The 26,352-nt window shown below is 35.9% G+C and overlaps 9 protein-coding genes and 1 non-coding gene across 13 annotated transcripts in view; 5 read left to right on the forward strand and 5 right to left on the reverse strand.

Annotated features, from left to right (window-relative positions):
• Positions 1-26,352, forward strand: part of nolo (no long nerve cord) — a 107,896-nt gene that overhangs the window by 55,197 nt on the left and 26,347 nt on the right. For all 4 annotated transcript variants that reach the window (XM_015981848.2, XM_064355810.1, XM_015981850.2 and 1 more), the window contains exons 3-4: positions 2,079-2,177; positions 3,526-3,699. In XM_015981848.2, coding sequence (XP_015837334.1) covers positions 2,079-2,177; positions 3,526-3,699 — 273 coding nt within the window. The remainder of the gene's footprint in view (positions 1-2,078; positions 2,178-3,525; positions 3,700-26,352) is intronic.
• On the reverse strand, positions 237-747 carry LOC663853 (uncharacterized). Its single transcript, XR_010333584.1, has 2 exons — positions 631-747; positions 237-520 (listed from the first exon to the last, which is right to left on the reverse strand). It is a non-coding gene; the product is annotated as an uncharacterized LOC663853 (transcript).
• LOC662285 (larval/pupal cuticle protein H1C) lies at positions 7,620-11,045 on the reverse strand. The gene is made up of 4 exons (XM_970788.5): positions 10,888-11,045; positions 10,372-10,839; positions 8,026-8,046; positions 7,620-7,973 (listed from the first exon to the last, which is right to left on the reverse strand). The coding sequence occupies exons 1-4, from the start codon at positions 10,897-10,899 to the stop codon at positions 7,662-7,664; spliced, it is 813 nt and encodes a 270-aa protein (XP_975881.2). The 5' UTR covers positions 10,900-11,045; the 3' UTR covers positions 7,620-7,661.
• LOC103313696 (hypothetical protein) lies at positions 11,996-12,608 on the reverse strand. Its single transcript, XM_008197643.3, has 2 exons — positions 12,532-12,608; positions 11,996-12,477 (listed from the first exon to the last, which is right to left on the reverse strand). Exons 1-2 carry the CDS (start codon positions 12,538-12,540, stop codon positions 12,046-12,048), a joined length of 441 nt encoding a protein of 146 aa, XP_008195865.1. The 5' UTR covers positions 12,541-12,608; the 3' UTR covers positions 11,996-12,045.
• LOC103313695 (cuticle protein 16.5) lies at positions 13,622-14,752 on the reverse strand. The gene is made up of 2 exons (XM_008197642.3): positions 14,659-14,752; positions 13,622-14,606 (listed from the first exon to the last, which is right to left on the reverse strand). The coding sequence occupies exons 1-2, from the start codon at positions 14,668-14,670 to the stop codon at positions 13,794-13,796; spliced, it is 825 nt and encodes a 274-aa protein (XP_008195864.1). The 5' UTR covers positions 14,671-14,752; the 3' UTR covers positions 13,622-13,793.
• LOC107398282 (uncharacterized) lies at positions 15,983-16,648 on the reverse strand. The gene is made up of 2 exons (XM_015981855.1): positions 16,543-16,648; positions 15,983-16,492 (listed from the first exon to the last, which is right to left on the reverse strand). Exons 1-2 carry the CDS (start codon positions 16,552-16,554, stop codon positions 16,115-16,117), a joined length of 390 nt encoding a protein of 129 aa, XP_015837341.1. The 5' UTR covers positions 16,555-16,648; the 3' UTR covers positions 15,983-16,114.
• LOC103313694 (ADFb like protein) lies at positions 17,724-18,483 on the forward strand. Its single transcript, XM_008197641.3, has 2 exons — positions 17,724-17,877; positions 18,075-18,483. Exons 1-2 carry the CDS (start codon positions 17,866-17,868, stop codon positions 18,411-18,413), a joined length of 351 nt encoding a protein of 116 aa, XP_008195863.1. The 5' UTR covers positions 17,724-17,865; the 3' UTR covers positions 18,414-18,483.
• LOC662321 (ADFb like protein) lies at positions 19,945-20,542 on the forward strand. The gene is made up of 2 exons (NM_001170832.1): positions 19,945-19,985; positions 20,069-20,542. Exons 1-2 carry the CDS (start codon positions 19,974-19,976, stop codon positions 20,474-20,476), a joined length of 420 nt encoding a protein of 139 aa, NP_001164303.1. The 5' UTR covers positions 19,945-19,973; the 3' UTR covers positions 20,477-20,542.
• Positions 21,981-22,486, forward strand: LOC100141528 (anti-diruetic peptide). Its single transcript, NM_001170831.1, has 2 exons — positions 21,981-22,020; positions 22,079-22,486. The coding sequence occupies exons 1-2, from the start codon at positions 22,009-22,011 to the stop codon at positions 22,388-22,390; spliced, it is 324 nt and encodes a 107-aa protein (NP_001164302.1). The 5' UTR covers positions 21,981-22,008; the 3' UTR covers positions 22,391-22,486.
• On the forward strand, positions 24,763-25,321 carry LOC103313693 (uncharacterized). The gene is made up of 2 exons (XM_008197640.3): positions 24,763-24,904; positions 24,952-25,321. The coding sequence occupies exons 1-2, from the start codon at positions 24,770-24,772 to the stop codon at positions 25,285-25,287; spliced, it is 471 nt and encodes a 156-aa protein (XP_008195862.3). The 5' UTR covers positions 24,763-24,769; the 3' UTR covers positions 25,288-25,321.

Below are 26,352 nucleotides of genomic sequence, written 5' to 3' on the forward strand. Positions count from 1 at the left end.
GACCAGCAATCGCCCTAAGGGAGTTGCAGCAACTCGCTTTGACCCGACTTCTTACCTTACTGTTTTATTAACAGCCGCGTCGAGTTTTCCGACCCACTTGCGGTTGCACCTAATGGCTAATAAGAGATTTAGGAACTTTGAGGATTTATGACGGATCGTTTGACTTTCTAAATCCCGCCTTTAGCAAGACAGGAAATTTTCCTTCGTGGCAAAAATTTGAGCAAAATAAAACTACATTTCATGCTACAACTGCTTTATTTCGTTTTAACTTGACAAGAGAATCTCAGACGAGGTGCACATATCTTCCGTAATATGGGTAGTATGATGACACTAATGGATAGGGAACATAGCGGGCGAACGGCACTGATGGTGCGGTGTACACCAAGTTAGAGTTGGCGACAGAGCCGCTATAATCGTCAGCTACAATTTGACTACCATCAGGTCCAGTAATGGTAGTCCTTGCGTTAGGTCCTACGACGAGCTCGGCTGTGGCGAGAGCCATTAAAGCGGCCAAAACAATCTAGGAAAGGAGAACCACAATTATGAATTTATTGAAGTCAATTTGCCGGGACGTAATTCCAAAAACTATTTCTAAAAATTAACAAAATAATAAAAATTGTTTTTACTTACTAGGAATTTCATTGTTGGTTGTTTTTCGTGTTCTAAGAACTGAATAATGAACCATGTAAATTTTCAGATTTATATATTAAACGTTGGAGGACAATTTGTTTTGTTATCAACTCATTTCGTTTTCAAATCAGTTTTAATGTTTAAAATTTTTTAAGTAATTGGTTTTTAAAGAGCCTAAAAATTTGATTATTGCCAAATGTTGTACATAATTAGGTACAAACCTATCTATCTACTTATTTTTACATAAATTTGTAGCAAGAATATTCCAAATTAGGAAAGCTTTGGGAATAACTCGCTTTATGGCTTAGTTTAAGATAATTTAAATTTATGATCAGTGGCGTGTTTTCCAGGGCGACATAATTTTAGGGACGCCAAAAAGATTTTGCTACAAAAAGAGTAAATATACGGGTTGCATTTTTTTAATTGAAACATATTTAGTTCTTGCCATATCTTTTTACTTCTTATTAAGTTCTAAATTATTTGGTTAAGAAGTTTTTAGTAGTTTCATTTTAATACAGACTTTTAAATTTGGTTACAATAAGAACTTTTTTCTGTATCTAATCTTCAGAACGATCTTGAATTTTTAGAAAATTTGTGCTAGAACTGTAGGGTTTGCTATTTCATTTAAATAAACCAATTGAAAAGATTTAAAGATATTACTGAATTTACTGAATTTTAGAGTTGTACCTGTTCTGCATCTTCCAGTAAAAATTTTCACCATCATCCTTACAAGCGAATAATTTTAAAATGTAGATAATACCTTGGAATTTATTGATGATATTAAGGACGTAATTAAAAGCAGACACTTATTTCCTGATTTGTTTTTATCAAATGCCAATGCTCGGAAAGTGTTGTGGAGTAGTGTGTATATTAAAATATCAATACTCCTAAACTTTTTTAGTAGTTTAGCAGTTCATTTGATGTGTTACAAGAGAGGTAGCATCGCTTTACAAAAGGGTTGTGTTACAAATTTTCAAAATATCTTCCTTTGTCAACAAAAATTGTCCTTTTTCGGGGTTTGTAAATTTTTCTTTATTTTAATAATTGTTTTTTTTAAGAAATGTTAGGCAGGGATGGCAATGGAGCTAAATCTCCATCTTTTTCGACAAAACTGTATCACAGCTAGTGTTTATTCAGAACGTATTCTGTACAAAAACGTCGATTTATAACATGATATTAAACAAAACATTGCAATGGTTTTAATTACTCAAAAAGTATAATAGTTACAGATTTTATTGCAGCAAGAAATCGGGTAACAAATTAAGGAATAAAAAAATTAACATTGTTTTAATGAACCAATCGAATAAATAGTAAACTTTTTGGTTTAACTGTAATAGGTTCTCTCCTGTTTCCTCGTTATTCCGGATAATTGAGCCGCTGTTGTAATTTTGCTTTTCTATTTGCTTCTGGGATTTATTTTGTTATTTACATTCAATTACTTGTTTCAGATAACGTGTTTCATGTCATCAGGTGGTGCAGAAAACAACTTAACAATAGCAGAAGTTCCTGTGGAAGTTCCTATAACAACAGACGATGATTCCGAACAGGTAAAGATCTTATCAACAACCACTAATGGGCAATTTTAAAAACGCGATAGAGTCATTTACCAAACGTATTTTCTTAACTCAATTCCACTTGCACAACATGAAATCGCGAAACACCTACAGATTGAAAACAACTTTCGACATGTCATTCCTCCTTATTTTAACTATTTTTCTAACTCTACGAATTACTGGCTTGGCACCATTAATCAAAACTCTTTGTGTTTTAGAATAGACGTGTGATAGTTTTAGTTTTCAATATGAAACAAAGCTCTTCAATAAATTGGTGAAGCTCGAAGTTGGGCGTTCAATATAATAGGGAAATTAATGACTGAAGCAGTCTTAAAGGAAAGTGTGTAAAGGTAATAAAGGCGGATTCTTATTATGTGTGACAACGCACAGGTTTTATAATCCGATATTCAGGGGTTAATCGATATTTTTAGAATCCCATAAAAAGGCAGATGAAACTGAATTTTAAAACAAGCCATAATCGCGCATCCTTCAGCATAATGCCATGTTTCACCAACTTTTCTTATTTAATCATGTTTTATGCTTCTGGTTTTTTATTTAAACTCGGCAAACTCTGATGTTATGGCCGTCTGGAACGGCAGATATTTACTTATGAGTGTCGTAAAATTAATGTCAGGCTGGTGTTTCTGAAGTTGTGCACACATGAAAATGTACAAACTATTCTTGAACATTTAGTCAAATTCGGGTCCAAAACTTTGTCGGCAAAAAACGCGGCTGGAATAATGCGAATCCAAGTCTGGGGGAACGGAATAATCTATCGAAAATCTCCTTGAAATAATTGACAAAGAAACATCGGTTTCCGGAAACTCTACAAGAGGATTTTCATATTTTCTGATTTTGGTAACGCGTAATTTATTGTAATTTGTGGATAAAGTCCTATTTGCAAGTCTGCAATCCCGTGGCGCTTCTAAGAATCAACAATGCATTATTCATCCGTAAAGCTCCAGCCTGTTATTAGTCTTAACGGAGAATCTCAATCTCTAGTAGCTCTGTTTTATCGACCTCACTTTTTAGCCACACCACTGTATTAACCAAAACCAGATCTAACAGCACTCATGTCGTTTCGTTTCTGATAAGAACGAGGCCGTTAATTAAAAGCCTTCATAGCTGGCCTAAGAAAAATGTTGCCAATTAATATCGGAAGTGCCTCCGTCGAACAAATGGGCGGGGGGCGGAGAGTGGATGCTGAGGAATAAGAGAATTCTAAAACAAAGAACATCTTAATGCCCTTACTCTGCAGAATTAATGATGTTAAGTAGGAAGTCTTTATGAATCACTCCAACACGAGCATATCGATTGTTAACAAGCACAAACATTTTTGCAGGAATTATCCTCGCAGCTGCAAGAAGTCGACGGCAGATCCGGAGGCTGGTCTTCCTGGTCTGAGTGGTCTGCGTGCTCGAGATCGTGCGATGGGGGTGTCTCGCACCAATTAAGGACCTGCAAACCAGGATCCTGTCGAGGCGACCATGTCAGATATAAAATATGCAACATGCAGGTAGGTCATTTTGCTGGCTTAGCTGTGATGGTGACGTTAATTAGTGGTGTTGTAACAGCTGCATGAAAAGCGGATACTAATTACTACAAGAACGCCGCAGAATGTTAATTCCCGTTTGTTTCTGCCTGAAAATGTACCCAACAATTAGCTTTATTTTTAAACCCAGATTTTTCCAAATTTGACAAGAGCAGATCATTATAATTACAACTTATTAAGATGTTTTACACGACTAAAACCAGGGAGAAAGTTTACAATATTTGGGGTTCCTAAATAGGATTTCAGGAGTTTGTTGTAGCTTAAAGCAAAGTTTAGTAGCGAAAGTTGCCGATATTGAATAAGCACAGTTTTTCACCAGTTGTAAATAAACAAATTATGTTGCAGAAACAAGCGCCAATATTTGTACTATTGCAGTACAATTCAGACGCCGATTTGTTTGATTTTTTAGGGGAAAGCTGTAAATTTGTTTACTGTGATTTTGAAAGCTGCATTCCTAAGCAAATGTCTTTGAGTTTATTTTGTACTGATGGTAAACGTAAACTTTTATTACGAACTGCCAGCCACATCTACAAATTTATTCTACACTTGTCTGTATTTATTATTTCATAAAAGGTTCTTTTATTTTGCTGTTTAATACTTATTTAGGTATTGCGTACTGCTGTAGTTTGAAACTTTGTTTGTGTGAAATTTAACAACCGTGCAAACACAGTTTTGATCATTTCTGCTTCATATAAAACAACTTCGATGCAGAAACTTTCCTCTAAATGATTTTAAAACTTTCGTCAAACAAATTTGTTTAAAATACGTATAGCGAATTTGTTTTCTTGGAAAATTTCTTTAGTTTATGGATGGTTGCTTTCTGTCTACACTGGCGGATTATTATAACGTTTAGAAAGTTCTAATTGAATCTTGCTAAACATCTTAACGAGATGTTTTTGTTAAAGTTGATGATTAAAATTTAGCAAATGGTTGAGAGGCCTGGACTTATATTCTTGGCCCGATTGTTAAACGCTCTGTGGTTATTATTTTATGAATCCAATCAATATGAACCAAGGGTCAATAGCTTTGTTACTATGAAAGGTCGTCTAAACGCATTTGTTAAAATTGAAGTCAGCATCTTTACTACCATCTTTCTCTTTACTCTAAGTAAATAATCCTGGGAAGGACCCTAGTGGCCATAGTGTAAACAACGCATTGGAAGAATGTGGATCGTTTTATCGACAAAAATATAAAATACGAGTATTTTACGGTTCTTCCGATTCTCATATAAACTATTTTTTATTAATCGTCGTTTGACCTCTTTGGGTTTTTTCCTAATAGCCGCATTAACGAATTTGGGTTGTAAAAATATGTCATTTTATTTGAAATTAAAACGTAACATAATTTTTCATACGCGTTTCGGCAAGAAGCAGTGAAAATGCAGACACGGTTTTCCCAGGAAACGATGACTTAACAGAAAGTGTGAAATTTTCTTTGCTTTACTAAACTAACACGGACCAACGAGCCAACTTTCCTAATTGTGAAATTGCTAACGAGTCTTCTCCTAAAACTTTATTAAAGGACAATATGCAAATTCTATTTATAATGCAAAATAATCTAATGAATAGATGCTGCTGCTAATTGAATTTCAACATTTGCAAATCCAATTACGCATTTTCAAGTTGTCTACAATAAAATTAATGTTGTATATGTGGATATCTACTGCTTGTTTTGAAAATACATGCAGCTTTCTAACGATGTTGTTCCATGATGCGGATGTAAATCCCCATTCAAGGGTCGTTATCTCAACGGTTTTAATTTGTCTTTGGTTCGTGGTTCGCCACGGAGAATACAAATTTATTAAATACGGTTTTTTGTGAAATGTATTTTTGTGGCAGTGTGTGTTAAGCCTCGGAGGAGAGATCCTTATGTCTTGGAGCTTTTCATCAACTGTGCTTTGAATAGCGCCGTAATTTACACACTTGTATACCCACCAAAGGCTTTTGCTGTGGTGTACCTGAAACATGCGTATTGTGTCTGCGATCGTGTGGGCATTAATTAACAAATTCAAAGGTACTTGAAACTGGGATTATTTTCCCCGACAGATGTAATTGATTCGCGAGCTCTTTGCGACGTCTGGAAAATGAAAAACACGGTAAATACATATTCGCAAAGTTTCTTTGGTAGTTTTTAAACTTTCCGTTGGAGTCAACTCCGGGCAAATATTCCAGGACGCCAATAACAAAACAAATGATCCTCGAATGATTATCTCCGAAGTTTATAACACCCGTCTGCCATTGATGGCAACAATTATGTGGTTATTTTGAGCCACGGCTTATCTGGAATAATACAATTTTCCCGAACGACGTCCGTCTACTTGAAACTTACAATTTCGGGATGATAAAACAGTGCGATTGGCGAAGGTTATCAAAGAAACCACCAATCGGGGAGCGATGTGAAACAAAAAATATATAAACACAATAGACGTTCCAGACGAAAAAGGACACTGGAAACGTCTACCGAACTTGAAATCTGATAAGGAAATGCCAATACGTTTCGGCCTTGCAGAATCATTACGCCGGGGAAATTGCTGCACAAAAACTAATATTTCGGCTTTTCAGTCGGGAATTGGTGAAATGAGGTGTAGTTTTGGGGCTGCTTGACAGCCCTCTCGGAAATTTCTCGCGCGGTCGGTTTTTCCTAACATCATTAGGGAAAATGCGCGCATTTTTTTGGAATGAAAATTGGCAGGTGAGTGTGGTAATCCAGTTAGAACACAATTAACTGGAATATTCTCTGACAATGAGAACTGGACTGTCATTACAGGAGATAAGAACACCTAAAAAACAGGTAATACAAGTAGACAACGCCTTCCACATTTCACCACGACGTTATTTGAAGGACAAAAACATACAGTCATACATTATGACTTTAATAGATTTAAAGAGGTGGGATTAAGTAAATCCGAAGACACTAGAGAACAAGCCTCCGACAAGCATTTGCATAAGAAATGGGGAGATAATCTTGTAAGGAATTACCGCCCATTGTAATTACGGTTGTAATCAATGAAAGACACCGTCTTGATAATTATGTAAATTCTAATAGAACAGTATTTGTTTTAAAACAAGCTAATTCGCTTGTGTTAGAATTTTATTCGGAAAATTGAATTCTGATTTAATGAAACACATTTGAATAATGACACGGTTAAAATATTTGCGTGTCAAAAACGCTAGTATCTTTCTTTGTGAATTAATTCTGCACAAATTTTATCGGTGCGAACGAGAGTTATTGCATGCATTTTAATTACCGTGGCTTTTATTGTGTCAGGCTATATTTCGGAGGTGTGGTCATGCGAAGTTCAGGGCCAGTTGTTTTCAATTTCCTGCATTTCTTGACTGGACATTTCCAACTGTGCAAAAATAATTTTCAGCGAGCACCTCCTTTTACGGTTTTTGCTGATTTACGAGTGTTTAATAGCAAATAGCGAGTTGGGAGAGAACACAATATTGTGTGTTTTTATTGCTATTTTATTCAGAGGTGGTCCAATCAGGGAAATTGCTTTCGACAAGTTCAAGGTTTCATTTTCGCTTACGATTTTTCTCACCCCTTGTTTACTAAATGAAGCGTTCACCGGAGAGCAAGTCTATATTATTTTAGGTTGTTGGCCTTTTTGGTGTTTTGACTTGTGTAAACCACCCCACACACTAAAACCAAACACCACAGCTACTGTTGGACCAGATGGCAGTGCTCTTTCGGTTGTTGCCCTCGTGGCAGAATTGTAACCGATCAACATCCAGGAATTATTGCACATACGGCCGGTGCTCCGATTATTACTCGTGCAGCTTACGCCACCCCCGGCTTTTCCGGTGAAAATACACCGCCCTTTTCTTTTTTTTATTTTAAAACTGTTTACAAAGTAATGGTGAAATAATAAAAAACTCGAATATTTCAAAATTGTTTTATTGACACGACTACGAGAAAATAAATTAGAAGTAATAACCATGATGGGCGTAGATGCCGTGATGGGCATAGGCGAGGGGTGCGTGGTGGGCGACTACGGCAGGGGCGGCATAGGCGGTGTGTGCGATTACTGGGGCATGGGCAACAACAGGGGCGGTGTGGGCAACTACTCCAGAGTGGTGTTCGGCGACAACGGTGCCACCAGGGGCTTCGGAGTGGATGGCGCTGCCATCGGGCCCAACGACCGTGGATCTGCTGCTGGGGCCTTGGAGGATTTTACCAGAGGAGAAGATCTGGGCGTTGGCGCAAGCCAAAAGGGCGAAAAGGGCAACAACAGCCTGCAAATTGCCAATTTGAGTTTTGGTCCTTCATGGGCTTATGTATACTTACGAAGGATTTCATGGTGGTTGTTTAATATCGTCGATTGATCAACTGATGCCGTTATGGTACACGATTGTCTTTTTATATCGCAAACACAGCCTTGGCCACACACCCAATTTTCTTAAAGTTTCCGTACAGGTACAGGTTTTTTGTTTAAATTTTGTCTTAATTAAATGTGAAACAACAGATATTAAGTAGATGCATTCGGTGTGATAAATACGCCTTGGTCAATGAAATGAATATGCAGATTCAGTTTGATTTATCAGATAAGAGGTTTTGGTAGAAATGTACATCTTCCTAATACGTGCAGTTGAGATAATTATTTTTAAACAGTCATTACTGAAACCAGATTTTAGATTTTTATCGAACTTATAATTGCGGTCCTGGGTCGTTAATATTTGATCACGTAATTTTTTATTTCCAAATGATCATCTGCAGAAAACTTACAACAATTTTCAAATAATTACAAAAATTATATACATGATGCAAATGAGTGATTTTTAGTCTACGGTCCTAAGATAAGGATGAGTATCAGGAAATGCAAATTAGTTATTTGTTACTACTATTACCACTCTAAAACAGGTTGGGAGCTTAATGAATAATCATCATTAATTGATTCTTTTTAAGTGAAGATAAATTACTCTCTATTACAGCAATGTAAATATTTTTGTTGTACATATTTGCAAAAATATGTTACTTATAAAGTTCCAATGCTTTTTGCAAGACTTTGGACAAATAAAAGCATCTAGAAAAATATTTAGTTGCCGTGCACTGAATGAAAATCAAAATCAAACACTTTTGCAACATTTCAATCACTTGGAATTGTCGATCTGTGTGGGATTTGTGGAAATCAATATTTATTGCACTGTGACAGTCATCCACCAATAATTATCAATAACTACATACAGTTTTGTAACCTCCGTTAAAAACGATTTATATTTACGAGTAAGTTGAAACCAATAAGTATGCAATAAAATGTCAAATAAAGTAAACAGTGAATTATGTTGTCGTTTGCTCTGACATATGTTTCGCTCTTAAGAATTTCACTAGGTGTACCACTTCTTGTAATAAATAATTATTTTATGATATGTCAAGGAACAATATCTAATAGTAATTGCGTGGGAGGTCAAACACTCAGTTTTATTGCTAAATATAGTAAATAAACAAACATTTTTAAATTTTAGTTTTAGTTAAACTTATACAAGCTTCCATCTTAATTTTCTACATAGTAGTTTCCACTGCTTTTCTTGTCTCCGCAGTATACTGCTTTCGTAAGGAAATTAAAACCATAAAAACACTTGGTTAAAATTCACTATTTGTGAAGTCAATTTGTACACCAAAGGAGGAAAGATATTTATTCTCTCCCGAAGCATTTCCATGGGATATTTGGAGAATGGAAACCGAATTTTTTTTATTTTGCAAAGCTTTACATGTCTTTCAATGATTGTGAAACATTATTGTTAAACCGAATTTTAGAGTGATGTACTGAATTATAACAATCACAAATAGTTAATTAATTAGTTTGAAATCACGTTTACATGATTATATCATTTAATTAGTTCATCGAAAAGTACATTAGCCATTTATCTACAACACTGAAAGCCTATTGTGTTAATTAATAATAATATTTGCTCATTAAACGTTTTGAAATAGTGGTATAAAATATTCTAATCTGTCCATTAGCATTAGGAGCTCGTAATTATTATTTAATTTGAATAATGTAATTATAATATTGGGAAGAAAATGTTTTTGTATTTAATTTTCTTAACCTTCTATGTAGCTCTTTTTTGTAAACAATTCAGAACTAAACTTACGCTTCTTTACTCATTATTTTCATTATGAAGCTTGTGTTACGCTCCCCACTAATTTGAGTTAGCAATTAAAACAAGTAAAAAGAGAAAAGTATTATATGAAAAAATAAAGTATGTAATTATATTAACCAAAAAGTTTTTCCAACATCGCAGCTATTGAAAATAAATACGTCTGTAAGTATATTTTAAAACGAAAATGTAGAAAAGCACTTTATACAAAATATATAGAAGATTTTTCGTATTATACCTATACCTTATTCGTAAAGCTTTCTTAAAAAATCAATACTAAGCCTGTTTTTCTGACTACATAACAAAAAACTCTGTCAGTATTGATTACCCACCGTCTACAATAATGTCATTAGTATTCCTTCAGACTTTAAAATCAAAAAAGTTTCTGTGTATTTTAAGATTCGTGATTGAAAGTAAATTAATAAACCTGGCATCTGTATAAATTTCTTATCTAACAACAACAGACAAAGTGTTTTATGATTTTTTATTTCGTTTTAATAAAATTGCCTACAGTGATAATTCAATAAATAATTTAAATGTAAAGTCCGTGATGTCCGTAAACAAGAGGAGCAGCGTGAGCTACAACAGCTGGGCTGGCGACGGTTTTGCTGGTGGCGATGGTACCAGAAGGTCCGGCAACGACGGTATCGGCGCTGTGGGCAACAACCCCATGGGAGGCGTAAGCCACAGCTGGGGCAGCGTAGGCGGCATGAGCGACCACGGGGGCGGCATAGCCGTGAGCGACGACGGGGGCGGCGTAAGCGGTGTGGGCCACCACGGGGGCGGCATAGGCGGCGTGAGCGACGACGGGGGCAGAGTGGGCAACGACAGCAGCGTGGTCTTCGGCGACGATGGTGCCTCCGGGAGCCACGGCGGAAATGGCGCTGCCGTCAGGGCCCACGACGGTGGTTTTGGTGCTGGGCCCCTGGATGATCTTGGCCGAGGGGGCGGCGATCAAGCCGGCGTTGGCGGAGGCCAAGGCGGCGAGGACGGCGACAACGACCTGAGTTGATTAGATAAAAATTGGATTTTTTGTTGTTGTTATACTTACGAAGGTGTTCATTGTGTTTGTTGGGATTCTTGAAGTGTTCAAGTGATGCCGAAAGATTTTTGAATCGCGTTTATATAGTTAGAGGCAACCTTGGAGCACACACACACGCCCAATTTCTTTTTGGTCAGCATCCGTGAATGCTTAGGTTTTTAGGACCCTGAATCCAACTGTCTGATGGACTGATAACGACGAAAATAATAAACCAAAAATGGTTGGTTATTGATTGATTCCACAAATAAATTTTGAAGCAATTTTCTTCAACTCAAACTTTGAAACACGAAGGATCGCAACATATTGTTTATTTACTTTGTTTATTTAATTAAAATAGACAAATAACATGATTTTTTATTTAATTATATGCGCAAACTCGTGTGATTAATTTTAAATGAATTGTCGTTTAGTGTTTTGAAATTAAAATTCCATTTTGTATGGCGATGAATGTTACACTGTAAAAACAGCGTATTACCAAAGTTGGCAAAACTTTAAAAAGTTTCATGGAATAAAATTTAAATAACGTATAAACTCTTAGCTCAGGCAATAAACCCACTTTCTCTGTTTGCGACAAATCAGATTTTTCAGTTTCAGCAACTCTAACGTGAACAGATTTTATCTGGATATTTTCTTTAGGATTTATCGTTTTGTGGTAAGATAAACAATTTTATTTTTCCTGCATGCCCTTAGGAACACACCTACATTTCAAAATTTGTTCAAATATTTTGTTTTAATCTTTTAATCGTCGTGTTAACACAAAGCAGAAAGAAGGAGATTAATTAATAATTAATGCAGGATTTTGTACCTCCTCCATTGTTTATAACGTTGATTATTATAAATTTATACGTCAGTTAGCCTTAAGAGAATTCTCGATCCATAAATAATTACCTTTTCGTATAAAGTTTGATTACGTTTTAGAAACACGGAACTCTTGTAGTAGACGCAGGAATTGTTAAGCTATTGACCGACAGATTTGATTAGACAAGGCCGGTATTATCGCACAACATAACGGGGCGTGACGGCATTTCAAATATTACTCATTCATATTAAACTGAAAAAAATCATTAATTTGATTCAATGCGAAGGGTATGGTCAATGCTAATTAAGACACAAGAACTTGCCCTTAATTTTTTATTTAAAACACCCGAAATCAGTCACAAAATTGATCTATTTTACAAGCTTGATGGGATTAACGACGCTGTAAAAGTGAGGAGTGTATGTGAAGGGGGCAGCGTATGGGAGAGTGTGTGGGATTGTCTTCAGCACGACATTGTGTGGGACAGTTGGGACCACGGGCACCTCATGGTGGACGACGGGGTGGAAAGGGAGGACTGGGGGATGAACAACGGAGACTTCGTGTTGGTGAACTACAGCATCGCCTCCTAGAACTACGGGGTGCTGGAGGTAACGGAATACGGGGTTGGCGACGAAGGCAGCGGGCTCGTGGGTGATCACTGGCACGTGTTCTTCCTTGGTAATGTTACCGGCAGGGCCAACAATGCTGGTTTTTGCGACAGCAACATCCGCGATTTTGGTCTGAGGGTAGAAGATTGCACTTGCGTTGGCAGCGGCCAAGAGGGCGAAGAGAGCGAAAAGTTTCTGCAAATTTTAAACATTTGATCAACTGTAGAGATTCTTAATTAAAAAACTTACGGTGTACATGATGATTGTGGAAGTTTCTGGAATAGAATGAATTTCGTCTGTAGTTTTTTGCTTTTATAGGGATTCTGGTCTTAATACGTGACGGTTCATTTGCTTAATTATTTTTTAAGCGTGCGATGGAAATTCGATATTAATGTCTTTGAAATGTTTTTTACTTAGAGGTAAAATTATGACATATTATCTCGTGTTGTAATAAAAATAGAAACAATATTACTGCTGATAATGTACCTAATAAATATTTTGCTCAATTGTTTAAACAATTAATTAAACCAATAAACTAAATCATGATTTTTTCAAACAGATCTTTGGCTTGCCTAAGGCTTTTCAAGAACAGGAAAAGCAGCCAAAAAAGCGCGTATATTTTTACTAATAAAATTACGCATACTCAACGTTTGTTACTAAATATTTTATTTTTTTCTGTGAATGTGAATTATTTCATTTTTTTCCAATTTCTTATAATTAAGATTAATTAATTAGTGAATTACCTACAATCGATGCAAAAATTATTATTTCTTAAATAAATTTAACCTAAGCGATGCTAAAATTTTGTTTTGTCCAAAAAAAAATTTTTTAGCTGTTTATTTTAACATTTTTAGTTAATTAATATTTGTTAAAGTAGACACAGTGAGGTTTTAATTTTACCGAACATCACATAATACAGAGAACATTATTAATCCTATGTTCAGTTTTAAAAAGTCCATATCTTTTCATTACAAACAATTCAATTACAAACGCCAATGTTTAGTAAAATAAGATCGTCACTGTGTAAGAAATTGTAAAAAAAATTTGAAGAAATTCGTATGCAATCAAGAAAATGTATTTTTTTTACAAAATATTTAATCTAATTATTTAAAATATGTGTAGTTACATTAAATTTGCTATTTAAAGTTCATCTGTTTTCCATGATTGCAGAAAAAAAATTATATTTAGAGGCAAATTGTTTACCATTTTAATAACATTTCAATACATTAATAAATTACATTTTACTGAAATAAAAAATATGTTTTTGGTAATTTAATATTTTTCCTTTGATAAATAAAATATAAAAAAAATATTTGCGCATTGGAATAAATAGACAGAATTTTATAATGCTCAGTAACAATTTATTTTTACACATTTATACACAGTTTCAGTACAATAATTTAACATAAATTAACATCAGGTTAACAAGCTTGTCATTATAAAAATTAGATAATCTTTGATGTTTCCCATTTAACGGGAAAACCTCCGATTACTGACCAAACTTGCTCAAATTACCAAACTCTGGCAACTGGGACGGAATGTGCAACAACGGAATGAGCAGAATGTGCAAGGACTGGGGCGTGATGAGCAACAGCATGGTGAGCAACGGCATGATGAGCAACAGCAAGAGGAGCAGCATGAGCTACAGCGACAGCAGGAGCAACATGAGCTCTTCCGGTAACAACACTACCGGAAGGTCCGACAATAGCGGAATCGGCAACGGCGTGAGCGCCATGGTGGGCAACTACAGCAGGAGCGGCATGAGCTACCACAGCAGGAGCGGCATGAGCTACCACAGCAGGAGCAGCATGGGCTACAACAGCAGGGGCAGAGTGAACCACGGAGTGAGCAGAGTGGGCTACAGCAACAGGGGCAGAGTGGGCTACGGCGATGGGAGCAGCGCGGGCTTCGACCACAGCAGGAGCGTGAGCTACAACAGCAGGAGCGGCATGGGCTACGACAGGAGCGTGGTGGACGATGGAGTGTTCAGAGTGGGAAACGGCAACGGGGGCAGAGTGGGCAACGGCTACGGAGTGGGCAATGGGGACGGCACGTGCTTCAACAACAGCGGGGGCGGCTACTACAGCAGGGGCGGCGTGGGCAACAACAGCGGGGGCGGCGTGGGCAACAACAGCGGGGGCGGCATGAGCGACAACACCGTGGTGTTCTTCGGTGATGATAGAGCCTCCTGGGGCAATGGCCGAAATAGCGCTGCCGTCGTTTCCGATTACGGTGGTTCTGCTGCTTGGTCCTTGCAGGATTTTGGCATGACTAGCGATTACGCTAGCTTGAGTGGTGGCCAAAGCGGCAAGAAGGACTACAACCTGAAATTACTGTTAATTTTTGTCCGGTTTTGTATTTTTTATTAATACTTACGAAGGAGTTCATGTTGCTAATTGCTCGGTTTGTGCTGAACAACTGTACAGCTTCCACGATGGGGAGGTATTTTATAGTCAACAGCCTTGTCCAAAAAAATCAATCAAATTCTTGAGAGCGCTTCCGCTTATGCAAGTTTTAACAAAGTTTCGAGAGGTACAATTATTTTTTATGCAAATGTGTACACATTTAAATATTACTTAAATTTGATTTATTTATACGTGTATGTGACATATTTAGTTCCCGAATTATGCGAAGGTTAACCGTATTTAGTTCTTTATTGAATTCGACAAAATAAAAACTTAATGAATGTAGTTAATTACTTATCAAGACAAATAAATTCCTTATGTAGGTATCGCAGTTTTTTACACAGTCTAAAATAAAATGAAAGCGCCATTTATCTAAACAATTTAAGAAAAATAGAAAATAATCCAATTTTTTGAAATTAATAAATGAGAAAAGAAGCAAAAACATGTAGTGACTTAAACATTATTCCATTTTTTCTAATATGGAATAAATAACGAAGCTTTACACCCGCACCAACAAACCTGCACCTCCACCTGGAAATGAGCTTTTTCGCTTTGTAACTCATACTTAAATATAAAATGTATAGTTATATTTGTCTTTACGCGAGAGTATGACGAGCAATAAATACTCGTACTTCTATTAGAATAAATAATATTCTATAAGAATAAAAAATAGAAATAGAAAATAGAATGCTAAAATATTACTTAAGCTAAGGTGTATAAAACATTAACCACCTTTAATTCTGATTTAAACCTATACCTATCAATCATTCTTGCCCTAATCGTCTGGATCATATCTACTTTTATGGAAACTGCTTTGGACTCTTTAAACATAAAAAATATAATTGCTATTTACACATTCAAAACATATCAGTTAATATCAGTTACAAGCAAACAAATTAGTGACGCAAAAGGCAAAAGTATTTAAATGAAAATGTTTAAAAATATGAGTAGGTGTTGAAGGAAACTTTGGAATTTGTAAGTTATTTACTCTACTATATATGAATAAAACATTTACTAAGGAACTCTTAAAAAATGTTGCCTGTTTCTTGAACCTGTTAAAATTTAATCAAGCAATTATTTAAAAACTTAATTATGTTGAATGATTAAATGACTGAAATAGTCGTATTTTAAGTAAATCAAATTTTGAAAAACACGATTTATTGTAATTCAAGAGAGAAAAAAACGTTTATTTATTTAAAGAAATTTATTTGACACTGCATTAGCATAACTTATTTATTGATTATTTATTTATTATATTAGGTTCACATAGGTACATCCAACGCAAAAAAACACTGTTTGTTACAAAAAATATTTATTTAGAAATCACATTTTTTTATACATTTTCACATACTCTACTAGGTACAATAAGTATTCGTAAAAAACTAGATACGTATTTGGCATTTTTGGCAAAATTCCGAACAAAATCATTACAACCAAGCAGCGGCTAACGGTGCAGCCGCGAGGGATCCGGAGGCCGTGATAGTGCCAGCAGGACCAGCGATCACAGTGCCACCCAATCCAGACAGAACTGAAGAACGAGCGGCAAGACCAGGAGCGGCGACAACAACAGGAGCAGCCCAAGCAGCTGGAGCTACGACCGCCGATCTGGCAACCACAGCAGGAGCGGCTACAAGACCGGGCTGGGCATCGGCCACAACGGTGCCTCCTGGGGCAATGGAGGAAATAGAGCTCCCATCAGGACCGATAACGGTCGCACTGCTGCTGGGCCCCTGCAAAATTCTGGCAGCAGGAGCGGCAATTAGCCCTGCGTGGGCACAAGCCAAAACGGCCATGAAAAATACAGCCTAAAAGTTAAAATTAACGAAAGGAATAATTAGTATGTACTCGAACTTACAAAAGAGTTCATTTTTCTAGTGTTTTTGCGTTACGTTTGGTGGGTAACTGATGGCGTTTAAGAAAACTGTGCGTTTTTATAAGCGGGCCCAGCCTGAGCGAAAATAATTTACATTTATTTTGGTTCTGATGCAAGCCGTTTTCAAATTTCATGTAAGAGGCTTAATACTGAATAATGTTGCGAAGCTAGAAATGCTAATTGAAACTGACAAATGATAAATAGGTCCAAAATAATTTCCAGCTCTACACAACTTGAAAGAACGTTGTGTTTGCAAAATGATAAACATTTGCAACTTTGTGTTTTCAATATTGATTTTATGTTTAGTCAAATCATCGTGTCATATAAAATTGTGTTTTTTGCATTATTTACGTTATAATAATTTGGTAATTATTTTGATGATAAAAAATTATAATTGTAGTGTTGATCAAAATAATGAATGCAATAAAATCATAATTTTTTAGTCGGCCCTGCCCACTTTTAAGGTCAACATGTTGGTAGAGTTTAAATTTAAAATAAATACCGCAAATACCATTGATCACATATCGAAGAAATATTTGTCATAAAAAAATAACTGAAAATTACAAAAATTGTTACAAAAATTCGTTTTTTAAATAAATGATTGTAATTCTGTGTTTATTGATTTTTAACCAGTATCACAACAAATAATAAAGTAGTTCAGGCAGCGAAAACAAAATTAAAAAAATGTTTCGGTAAGGAAAACGTTTCTAATTACCTATTTTTCGATAATTACTTGTCAATTGTGTCCTCGTCAAATCCGTTACTTTGATTTTACATCTCATTACAACTAACATTTGCAAACTGGTTACTCATTGTCCTTTATGATTAAATCAATGAATTTTTTGTTCACTACCAGAATACCGCTCTTACTATAACACATACGTGGTCCAATAGTAACCAATTCTCGGAACACAGTTGTCTGATTTTAATTTCCTCCATTTCTATTGTGGCACACCAAGTAAAATATTTTCTATGTAAATTAACCACAATTGCTGCCAAAGAAAAATTAATTAATCCGTCAAGGTCCTGCATTTTATTGCTCATTATGATAGGTTTGTTTCCAAATTAAAATTTTCGGTGAACATAATCTGATTCCCTCTAGTCTGCGATTGCACCATTCACCACTTGTCCATTTTCCTTCCAATGCACTTATGTGCATACACGCGGAAAGAAAATGTCCCATGCAACAATACATATTGACCCATAAGGGTGTGACAAGGTTATTGATCACTATAAAACCAATTAGAACTTGCAATTGCAAATGCATTACTTCAGTTGCAATCTCTAGTGTACCGTCTTATCGCAATGAAAACCCTCGTAAGTATTTTTATTGTTAGTGGTGTTGTCCTCTCGCCCAAGAACCAGGAAGAACGCCCAATTCTAAAGGTCACTTCAGTGCGTTCAGTCCGGCCTTGTCTCAAACCTGATCTCACAAATTAACGATATCGACACAACTGTCGAAATAATTTAACAAAAGAAATGTCACGACAGGTGATAATTTGTGAACATTTTAGTGCGTAGTCGTCTTCGTAGGCATCGTTGCCGCAGCTCACGCCAGCCTGATCGGCCTGGGGCATGGGGGTGTAGACAGTGCGGCCATCCTGGCAGGTCCTTCGGGAACTGTCTCCAGGACCGGGCACGGGATCATCGCCGGGCCGGCCGCTATCGGCGTGGGCCACGTCGGCGTTGGTGTAGTCGCTGCAGCCCCCTTGCTGGTGCCCCACCATGCCGCCCAACTGGGCCTGGAGCTGTCGGTTCCCGCAGGATCTGGACTCGAAGGACAATGGATTCCGGACGTCAACGAGAAATTGCACGACGATGGCTCCTACAAACCCCACGTTTATGGGTGGTAGGGTGGAACCACCAGTACCTTTCATTGTGTATTTTGTGCTATAAATTTTCGAAATAAATATTTTTGTACGAGTTTTTCCCCACATTCCTTAATCTAACTGACTGGAGCCCAAACTGTGATTAAGCTTGTCTGAATACCAGATTTTAGTCGACTCTCTTTATTTGAATAAAGGGATTGTTTATTCTAATTTCAAAATAAACGTTCATTTATATACGCCGAAAATTAAATTGTTTTGTGGAAAGACATTCTGTATAAAACACAGTCGTGAACTTTTTAATTGAATCTAAAGATTTTCGCTTCTCTGATAAGAAATTTAATTTGTGAATACAATACTGTGGTCTCGACGTTTTACAAATAAACGATTATTTTAAGTGGAATGTGGAAACCCAACTTGATGAATTTGTGGATGCTAACCTACATTGCAGTTGTAATAGAGCGATGTGTAAACGTCTGTGATGAAAAGGGAGGATCTCTAACTTTTGCAGCGAAATTTTTAAACTGCTTCGCCGATTTAAAAGACTATTACCATTCTACTTAAATATAATTACGCCACGCTTTTTAATGATAGCACTTTTATTCTGAATATCCTGTCTGAACGTACGCATTTTTTTAATTAGGGAAAGTTACGTTAATTGGAAACAAAATGTGTCTAACGAAGCTTTGTGTTATTTGAGTAAGTTTAAGACGACCGTTCTTTGAAAGTTTTGGTTTTATTTTATGTTTGGAAAGGGTATTTTGTTCACATTATTTAGACAAACAGTTTATGACACCTATGTGTATTAATTATTTACTCATTAATACCAATTTACATAATATAATTATTATATTCTTTCAAAATAATAAATTATGATTTTAAGGCCACGTTCAAGGAGCTTTCTTTTAAGATACTATTTCGGAATTTTATACTAAAACATTTTAGGAGAAATACTTTCTGTAATTTGCAGTTGTCTCTGCAAAATTGTGTAAATTATTGTTGCAAACTATCTTTTTGACAATAGTAATTTGTAAATGTGATTTAATACAGTTTCGGATTATTACAGAGAGGAAGCAATAAATCAACGAAATAATTGGGATTTTTACATTTACATAAATATTATTAACATTATCATTAACATATGATTAGAGCATCATTTAAATGAAAGCTGGGTAGATAGAAGGTTTAGTGATGAGTAATGTTTACAGCGCAAAACATCGCTCATTAAAAATGGTATTAATGATTTTAAATAAACTTTTACTCAAATTAAAGTAATGCGTTTTATTTAATGAAACTTTTGGAAATTAAACTATTACTGCAAGTGAAATAGAAATAGAAAATTAAATAAAAAATTGTATCTTTTGAAAAAGTTATTTGTAGTAGCCTCTCGTCCAAAAACATTGCATCACGCAATACACGGACACCTAAATTCTTATATTATTCGCGATTGCGATACACAATAATTTTTAAGGAACTACAACCGAATGGGTGTGGACAAGGTTACAACCACGGGTATAAATACGAAAATAATTTCAAGTGTCAGTATCACTTTTTTGGCTTACTTCAAGCATTAAAGTAACTATCACAATGAACACTTTGGTAAGTACTGCACAATTACATCAATTGCAAGCCCAGAATTTAAACTTTAATGAGAATCAAAATTAAACCAATGTAAATTCCAGGGTCTTGCCGTCTTCTTGGTAGCTGTAGCCGCCGCTAACGCTGGCCTCCTTGCTGGGCATTTGGGCGCCCCCATCGACAGCGCCGCTGTTGTTGCTGGTCCCTCCGGCACCATCACCCGCTCCGGTCTCGCTGTCGCCCATGCCGCCCCTCTCGCCGTGGCTCATCATGCCCCCATTGCCGTAGCCCACCATGCCCCCATTGCCGTAGCCCACCATGCCCCTCTTGCCGTAGCCCACGCCGCCCCTCTTGCCGTAGCCCATGCTCCCGTTGTTTCGCACAGAGCTGCCCAATTGGGGCTCGAACTCTCCGTGCCAGCCGGCTCTGGACTTGAAGGCCAATGGATCCCAGACATCAACGAAAAATTGTACGATGATGGTTCTTACAAACCCCATGTCTACGGGTTCTAGGGTGTTCACGTGATCTAGTTAATTTTATGTTATGATGTAAATAAAGAATTTTGTGAATTCTGAAAACCTCTTTCATTTTATTTTCTCTCTAGTTACATTAGTTTTTTATTTGAACTTTTACGAAAAATTATGCTATCGAAATCTATCAGCTGGTAAAGAAGTGCAGATGCAGAAAATAAATCGATAGTGCAAATAAAATATTTACTCATAAGTACAAGTATACGTTTATGAATAATTTACACAGTAACCAAAGAAGTCTAGTGTGGAATATTCTAAAGGAAAATAATGGATTTTATCTTCGAGCTTTAAGTTAATAAGATATATTTACCTAGTTCTTACAAAAAAGCGTGGAAGTGAATTATTAACTACAGTTGAAAAGTGCATCTCTTTGTGATTGCTTTCTTCTACAAGTGTGGAAATTTCGAAGGTAAGTAACTTATTCTTTTCTTTTTAACTTATCACATCTTACAAGGTATGCATTTATACATAGATCAAGTTTGCAAGTGCACTTTTCAAACCAAAACTTAAAACATATAATGGTCACAATTAAGTTAAAGTACGTAGTTAATTTAGTGAGTTCATTAACATTACAAAACTATTTCATTTTTTTTTTGCAATTAAAATAACACTTTAACTTCTTTGGGTGCATTTTATTCATTTCCTGTACACACATAAATTGCTTACATATTTATCAGTTACAAAAATATGATTTAGTTAAATACCTAAATCTAAAAAATGAGCAAACACGTACTGTTATTTGGAAATTAAGTAGATACTAATTAGAAGTGTAATAATATGAATGCAATTCGACAAACAATGTGCCGTGGGCTATTTAAAGCTCAGATACCTCGACAAAACTGATTTCTACTATCTATCTTATTTTGTTAATCTCGATTTTAGTTTTAGATTGCAAATAGAAAACAGAACAACAAAATGCAAATATGTAGCATGTAAAAGACTTGTTTTGGCAAAAATATAATTTAATGTATGAAGTAGTTAAAAAGTAATAGGGTGCATAAATAAATCTAGAAAAAATTATTTTTATAAAGTTGGTTATTTTTGGAACAGAATATACAGAATTACCGGCAATGTTCAATTGCCTTTGAGCATGTTGGGTCCAAGAGTATTTGTATGTTCCATAACAAAAATTCCAACTAAACTCGTATGTTTACTAACGGTACCGTTAACTATTTTAAAAGTTTTTACATACAATTGAGCACGTAAGTGGTTGTTACTTTTGTACTACCTGCTTTGATATGCTTAATTACGTGTGTTAGAAAACAAAATAAATAAAATAAAAGTACCGGTGGACATAAAGACCGCGCCCGAAGGGGCAATACCCACATTTTTAACCTGTTTCAGTTTATTTTAATATTTTTTGTCAACTCGCTCATAATTAAAAATCATTTTAGAAAGAACCACTCGTCCACCGTGAGTGGGTGTGGGCAAGGTTACTTTCGGCTATATAATTCGAAAATTTTGGTAATCTGTATCACTTGTTCAGCTTCAGTCAAGCACCAAGTATCGCAAAAATGAACTGTTTGGTAAGTTTCCTGCCTACACCCTCTCAATGGACGAATCAATAACAAATTTCCCTTCTAGAGCGCCGTTGTCCTCCTCGTAGCCGTGGCTGCCGCCAACGCCGGCATTGTTGCCCCCGTTGACAGCGCTGCTGTGCTCTCCGGTCCCTCTGGAACCGTGGTCCGATCTGGTCTCGCCCATGCTCCCTTCGCCTACCATGGACTCCACCACGCTTACGCCGCCCCCATCGCCCACCATGGCATCGTCGCCGGAGCTCCCCTCGCCTACGCCGCCGTCCCCGCCGGTCATGGACTCGAAGGACAATGGATCCCAGACATCAACGAGAAATTCTACGATGATGGTTCCTACAAACCCCACATCTACGGATTCTAAAGAGGCTGAACCTGCTGTGTACCTTTCCACTCTTCAAATGTTTTACAATAAAATTTTGTGATTACAATAGAAAAATAAATAATTTATTTTCTACAATACGACTCGTTTTTTTGAATGGTGACATTTTTTTTACATGATTTTGGTCTGGGGGCAAAAGCGCGACAAAACTCCAACTTTTTTGTTGCGAGTTGATTTAGAAAAGTGTTATATTTCTGCATTTCTACTACATTGCTGTTAACTAAAAATATTAATTTTTGATTTTATCTAATAACAACATATTTAGCGAAATAAGGTTAAACACCTTATAATAGCCTATGTTTATTATAGGTTACCAATATTTATTTTGCATTAAACATTTCACAAAAAAACTCTAACACAAAGAAATACTAAACTAAAACTGTAGAAAATGTATAATACTACAGTGTAACCTCCCTTAACGGACACCTCCGCATAGCGAACATCTCTTTATAACGAACATTTTCGTAGGAACGTAACAGTTGCATTCAAAAATAATGTAAAAAAAACTCTCTACAACGGACTCTCTGTATAGCGGACACGGAGAAAAAATCCTCAGTTACACCATCATTTTAACTATATTTAGCTCTTAACGGACTGACCAAAAGAGTCTTGTTGCAAAAACGAACATTTGTTTCATGGGCTAAGTAGAAATGGTTGAAAAATTGTATATTGAAAATTTAGGATTAAATATCGATGAAAGTATGCAAATTTTTTAGAAAAACGATAAACTAAAGAAAAATAGAAATTTTTTAAATAAATTTTTTTTTAATTAGCTATGATCAAAAAACAAAAACATGGTCAAAAAATTTAAAGAATCCTATAGCTATAAAAAACATTTAATCTATTTAATATACACCTAAGTTATTCAAGAATTCTTCGAATGAGTGAATTTTTTTTGTAAAATATATTTTAAAATATTTTTGTTGCTGTTTAAAATTTGAATATATTTGGTGGGCAGATTATTAATTTGTTCTATAAATAATGCTTTTCTCGAATATTTTGCATGGTGTTAGGTTGAGAAATTAGCACATCTAATATAACCTTTTGTGGTCTTCTCATGTTCTATTTTACTGTTACACACATTTGCTCTTTTAAAAAAATAACAAAAAAATTAAAAAAATATAAAAAATAATAATAAATAAAAAATCAAAAATCAAAAAAATAAAAAGTCTTATTAGTGGACACCTCTCTAAAACGGACAATTAAAATTCCTAATCGGTATCCGTTGTAGAGAGGTTTTACTGAATCAGAAATCACTAGAGAGTCCACCAAATTTTTTATTAATAATATTATTCACGAAATAAATTTCAACAAACTTCTGCGGCTCTTTTCATTTTCACATACAGAGGTGGAGAATTTTAATTGAATCTGTACGCAATCAAGAATTAAGTTAGTGTCGCACATATTTATACGATATCCACGACTTATTTGCCTTGACATTTATTGCACATGTGATTAGTCTTTTATATTAAATCAAACACTTAGTTGCACTCAGTTTACCTTTATTAATCACAAAAAACTACATCTTTAGGCATTTATTTACAATAAATAAGAACAAAAATTTTCTTTTACAGCCTAATAACTAGAATTTATTCCTGGCAATAAAGGAAGCTTACAGTTTTAAACAACACTCTTACGAAACTCGAATTCTAGTGCATTTTGTGTAAAAGGTAATAAATTAGAGGTCAAGACTACACTCGAACTAATTATGGATTACTACCTGATGTCTTGCATTAATATGTTTCGTTGAAGTGTTGCTAAATTTCTTGTAACGACTTTAAGTGACTTTTAATTATGAAATTAACTCTTGGATTCCGGACAAGTTTCCTAAATCTATTTTTGATTGTATTTATATTTTTTACAATGATATCTGTAACAGGTGTTTGGTGTTCAGGGTCGCTTAAGACGGGAATTTTCTGTCCCGTCGGCATAGATAAAATAAAATTAGAGAAATCGCCGGCACTCACTATTGATGAAAAATGAATCATAAATCCGACAGCCTTACAAAAGATTTTAATGAAAATGCAGTTATTTATGAGATGCCGCAGCAAATAATCCATAAATTGAATTACGACTGCTAGTTGTATCTCACATCTTCGCCGATTTGAGGCTTAGGAACAATGAACTCGAATCATTTCCATAATTTTATTGGTTGAATTAGAACCAGCTTGAGGTTTGACATGAAACAGAACTTGTAACAAAGTGAATTTACGTCTAATCGGGTGATTATTGCCACGATGATGTCGTCGACACTTAAAACTTAAAACAAACGCATTGTACATTTCCATAATTTATGGTCTAGCCGCGACCGAACCAGTCAATATGCAAATCCGCTGTGAATTATTTCGGATGTGTACATTAATGCGGAAACTTAATGTCAAGTTGTGTGCAATTTGGGCGTGTACAAGGCTGTCATCTCGCTATAAAACAATCTGTAAACCAATTCCAGTATCACTCCCGAATCCAAACCCCAACGCCATGAATCCAACCGTAGTCGTAAGTCGAAACCGCACCGTTATTTCACTTTCACCAAGCATTTTTAGCGTTTCGTAGTCGTCCTTGCGGTGGTGGCCGCAGCTTCCGCTGGAAATGAAGTCTTTCCTGCTCATCCTCTCCTTCCCGCCCGCGCCCTGGTGGCGGCGCCTTTCGCCAGGTTACTCGTTCCTGCCGGCTCGGGACTCGAGGGCCAGTACATTCCTGACCACACCGAAAAGCTCTACGACGACGGCTCCTACAAACCCGAACTCACCCCAATTCCTCTGAGTGCCTCTCCCCTCGGACTTGTTCCAGCCGGGTCCGGACTTGAGGGCCAATATGTTCCCGACTTGACGGAAAAATTGTACGACGATGGCTCGTATAAGCCCGGTCTTTATGCGTAATTGTTTGTTGGATGGAATAAATTGTTAGAAAGTTGATCGTTTTTGTGTTAAAAAAGATGGCTGTCTCGTTAAGTTTGCCAATATAAGATTTATTGCCGTTGGTAATTTAAGCGAGCAGTTGGGTTTAGCGAATCTATTTTGCTATGGAAAATAGAGTAATAAATCTTGGGATATCTACATAAAGTCCGAGACAGTTTCAAATTATACCTTTACATAAAGACGGCAGTAATTGCTTGCCGCAAAGACGCTTTTGCAGGAAATGAAAGGAAAAATCGGTAAACAGCTGCAAAAATGTTTACATTTTTATATTTTTTTAAAGCAGGACTTGTTCTTCTGTGGCTGTTTCTCCCAATTGTAACTCAGTGTGATTTTAACTAAGCTCAGAGAACAGATTTGTTTAAAATCCTTGTTGGTGTTAAATTTATTCGCCGACGAAAACTCTCTACCTTTCAGAAAAAAATATTCGGCTAAAGCACTATTGACTATTTTTACTTTTGAGCTCTATTGTCATACCTTAACAATATTTGGACAACTATATAATTCACACAGTATACAAAACTGCTAAAAATACAGTTTTTTTAATTTACCCCTTGTAGCGAACCTCGGATATAACGAACAGATTTTGATGCATTATTTTTTGAGTTCGTTATAACCGGGCACAACTGTGTTGCGTTGAGTTATAACAATTATAAAAAATATACAAATTTTTTTTTTTAGATTTTGTTTCGAATTTTTGTGACGAAAAATTAAAGGGACAACCTTTTGAATGTTATCTTTTTACAAAATTTTGAGCAAAAGTTTTCTTGATTGTTCGATACTTGATAAAACTTCACTTGGAAGAATAGTATTTGATTAGTCTTACGAGTATTTTCCATTCATATGCCTAGACCCGACCATCCTTTGTGCCCCGACCTAGATCACCACATTTCTCACAATATCTTTCGGCATTACAGCCAGCTTTTAGCCTTTGATTAAGCTGAGTGTAGTTCAAACACTTTGGCTTGTTAGTTAATTGATTCCCATCGCAATGAGTAGGTTCGGATGTTCATGTTGCAATTTGTAGTT

Source organism: Tribolium castaneum, chromosome 3 (genome assembly GCF_031307605.1).
Source record: "Tribolium castaneum strain GA2 chromosome 3, icTriCast1.1, whole genome shotgun sequence".
Classification (NCBI taxonomy): domain Eukaryota; kingdom Metazoa; phylum Arthropoda; class Insecta; order Coleoptera; family Tenebrionidae; genus Tribolium; species Tribolium castaneum.